The 3,775-nt window shown below is 51.8% G+C and overlaps 1 protein-coding gene across 1 annotated transcript; it reads right to left on the bottom strand.

Annotated features, from left to right (window-relative positions):
• Positions 1–1,816: 1,816 nt before the first annotated feature.
• Positions 1,817–3,367, bottom strand: LOC121310811 (cadherin EGF LAG seven-pass G-type receptor 3-like; the record flags this gene model as incomplete). The annotated part of the gene is made up of 4 exons (XM_041243730.1): positions 1,817–1,967; positions 2,064–2,232; positions 2,748–2,957; positions 3,273–3,367. Coding segments are annotated over 4 exons (625 nt in total), but the record flags the coding sequence as incomplete, so codon positions are not given.
• Between the last annotated feature and the right edge of the window lie 408 nt (positions 3,368–3,775).

Genomic DNA, 3,775 nt, shown 5'->3' with positions numbered 1-3,775 from the left:
GGGGGGCAGGGGCTAGTCAGCATTGCCAGCAGGGTGGCAGCCTTCAGACTGCAGGCGGTTCAGAGACTCCTGTACACTGAGGAGGAGGCTCATTGGAAGAGGCTGGCCTGTTTCCTTCTCAATAGATTTGGGGGGCTGGGGTTAGGAAAACACCTGTTTTTAATTGAGAACACCAGTTTTAGTAAAGCAGGACTTCCTCCTTTTTATCAAAGTATTTTAAAAGCCTGGCAGCTGGTGAGGGTGGAAAGGGATGTGGAGTCCTTGACAGGGCAGGACCTGTTTGAGGAGCCCCTATTTTTTAATCCACTCTTTCCAGTTAAGTTCCTCCAGTCGATGACGCTCTGTGCCAGTTTTTTAAAAGCAGGTGTAACCAGGATGGTCCACCTGTTAAACCTTGAGCTCTCCTGCTGGCTAACTGCCTCCCAGCTAACTGCACAGCTAGGCTGGCACTCAGAGAGGCTTGCAGAAAGACTGATGGGTGAGTTGAGGGGCTGCCTCTCCCCGCGGCTCAAGGCAGTCCTGAGGGAGGAGTTGTCCAGAGGCACAGAGCAGAGACAGCTTTCCTTATTTCCAGGGATGATCGTGTCACCAGCAGTAGGTGAGGAAGGTGAGGGCGGTGGAGAGAATGGAGGGACTTTGCTTAAATTGCAGAATGTGGAGGAAATTATCTTTCACACAATGAATGGAAAACAGATATACAAATTGTGTGTTAAAGCCACAGAGTATAGTAGGCTAAGGGGTCTGGTAGACTCTAAGTGGCGAGCTTACTTGGCTGTAGAGGAGGGGCACAGGCCGGTGTGGAGGGTGCTGTACAAGCCGCCTCTCGCCAAGAGAGTGGGGGACCTGCAGTGGAAGATTCTACACTGCATTGTGTCCACAGGCAGGTTTCTCCATAGAGTGGACCCCAGCATCAGTGAGCAGTGCGCTTTTTGCTCAGCAGAGGAAACTCTCTTTCATGCCTACAGTGAGTGTGAGAGGCTGCGGCCACTTTTTAATTTACTGCAGGGAATCCTGAATAATTTAGGGGTCGTTTTTAGTAAGGAGCTTTTTATTTTTGGGGTTCTATACAGTTTTAAAATGAAAAACAGGTGTGTTCTTATTAATTTTTTAATTGGACAGGCAAAATTGGCTATTTTAAAGACAAGGAAAAATCAACTCTCTGGTTCTGGACTGACCAGTTTAGTGGTTCAGTTCAGGGTGCTCGTGGTCAGCCAGATCAGAGTAGAGTTTGAGTATTTTAAACTGGTCAGTAACCTGGAGGACTTTCAGGAGAGGTGGTGTGTGGGAGACGCCTTGTGTGCTGTGAGTGAGGAGGGGGAGCTCCAGTTTTTGTTCTAATTTTATTTAATTTTTGTTTTACAGTGTTTTATTTTGGCTTTTATCTGTTTTCAACAAAGAAAAAAACACTGTTTAATATTGATTTTTTAATGATCCTTTTATTTTGTTTAAAATCTGTTTTTAAGGAGAACACGATATATTTTAGGATTTTTTAAATTTTGCTCAGGCAGTAGGAATCTTAACTTTTGTTGTGTTTTACCTTTATTTGAATTTTAATGGATTTTATTTGGAATATTTAAATAAAGGATCTTAAAAGTCAAAACTCTCTCTCTCTCTCTCTCTCTCTCTCTCTGTCTCTCTGTCTCTCTCTCTCTCTCTCTCTCTGTTTCTCTCTCTCTCTGTCTCTCTCTCCTCTCTCTCCCTCTCTCATCTTAGAGAGACAGAGAGATAGAGAGATGATTTGTGGACACCGTACAGCCAGTCTCTCTCTCTCCTCTCTCTCTCTCTCTGTCTCTGTCTGTCTGTCTCTCTCTCTCACCTGCGTCTTTCCCTCTCTCCGAGGGCAGAGGGGGGCAGCACCACGTGAGTGTGGGGGTCCCAGAGGCTCTGTCCACGGAACAGGCTGCTGTGGTAGCGCGGGAATCTCCGGCGGATGTGAGTGTGGTTCTGTAGCCGGTCCAGAGTCAGCACTGCGGGACACAGAGACCACAGTGCATGTTCAGGGCTGGGCAATGCAAACACTGCAGTGAGTGTGGGGGGTGGGACTCGGGGGCTCCTTGTCTTACCGATGTTGGGGGTCACAATACCCACGGGGTTCAGATAGGTCTGCTTCATGTTCTGCGCCAGCGTGCCAGCGTACTCCTGCAGCCGGTCCATGAGCCGCAGCACGCCCAGAGGACGCCACAGCGCCGCATTGCCCGCGCCCAGAGCAGCACTGCTGGCACGGAGCAGGTTCTGAGAGGGAGAAGCAGGCAGCACAGTGAGAGAGGCAGAGCTCACACTGAGACACACTGACACAACCTCACAAACACTGACACAACACAAACACTGACACAACCTCACAAGCAGTCAGTCTGTAAAGAGAGTGTTCGTCAGTGTGTCTCCTCCCTCTCTTCCTCTCTCCCCTCTTTCTCTCTCCCTCTATCTCCCTCTCCTCTCTCTCTCTCTCCCCCCTCTCTCATTCTCTCTCCCGTTCTCCCCTCTTAGATTAAAGGAAGAGAGGTAGGAAGAGGAAGGGGAGAGGGGAAATACCCTACTCTCCTCCCCCGCCCTCTCCCTCTCTCCTTCCATCTCCTCTCCCTCTCTCTCTCCCTCTCCCTCTCCCTCTCTCTTCCATCCTCTCCCCTTTCCCTCTCCCTCTCCCTCTCTCTTCCTACCTCTCCCTCTCCCTCTCCCCTCTTCCATCTCCTTCTCTCTCCCTCTACCCTCCCCCCTCCCCTCTCTCCCTCTCCCCTCTCTCTCCCCCTCACCTCGTTGAAGTGTGCGTCCTGTGTGGCTGTCAGTCCGAAGCCGCTCTGTTTGCATTCAAAGCTCAGCAGGAGGGTCAGCAGTCGCTCTACTATCTGCAGGTCGCTCCCGAAGTAGTGCCCCACCCCCTCCGCCACGTCCCTCAGCTGGTGCGCCAGCTTCTTCATCTCGATGGTGCTCAGCTCCGTCTCGTTACGCTCCAGACTGTCCAGCTGGGGAGGCAGGCCGTCAGAGCAGGGACAGCAACGCAGGGACATGTGGACAGGGACACCAATACAGGGACACCAAAACAGGGAAACAGGGACAGGGACACATGGACACCAAAACAAGGACACAGGGACAGGGACACCAAAAGAGAGACACCGGGACAGGAACACCAATATAGGGGACACATGGACAGGGACACCACTACAGGGACACAGAGACAGGGACAGGAAAACAGGGACACCAATACAAGGACACCAATACAGGGACACATGGACAGGGACAACAATACAGGAGTATCTGGTGTGTGACAGGGAACCTACCACAGCAGCCACCTCCATGAAGGGAGGGGAGGTGCAGTTAAAGAGGTCTGGCTCCATCCAGCTTTGCTCCTCATCACAGTGACGGATTGCAGCACCTGAGAGACACACAGGACCCTGCCAGTCACTGCTGTGATCACGAGAGACACACAGGACCCTGCCAGTCACTGCTGTGATCACGAGAGACACACAGGACCCAGCCAGTCACTGCTGTGATCACGAGAGACACACAGGACCCTGCCAGTCACTGCTGTGATCACGAGAGACACACAGGACACTGCCAGTCACTGCTGTGATCACGAGAGACACACAGGACCCTGCCAGTCACTGCTGTGATCACGAGAGACACACAGGACCCTGCCAGTCACTGCTGTGATCACGAGAGACACACAGGACCCTGCCAGTCACTGCTGTGATCACGAGAGACACACAGGACCCTGCCAGTCACTGCTGTGATCACGAGAGACACACAGGACCCTGCCAGTCACTGCTGTGATCACGAGAGA

This window comes from Polyodon spathula, unplaced genomic scaffold (assembly GCF_017654505.1).
Source record: "Polyodon spathula isolate WHYD16114869_AA unplaced genomic scaffold, ASM1765450v1 scaffolds_2595, whole genome shotgun sequence".
Lineage (NCBI taxonomy): Eukaryota > Metazoa > Chordata > Actinopteri > Acipenseriformes > Polyodontidae > Polyodon > Polyodon spathula.
The sequence above is the reverse complement of the archived record's forward strand: the minus strand, read 5'-3'. Positions and strand labels throughout refer to the sequence as shown.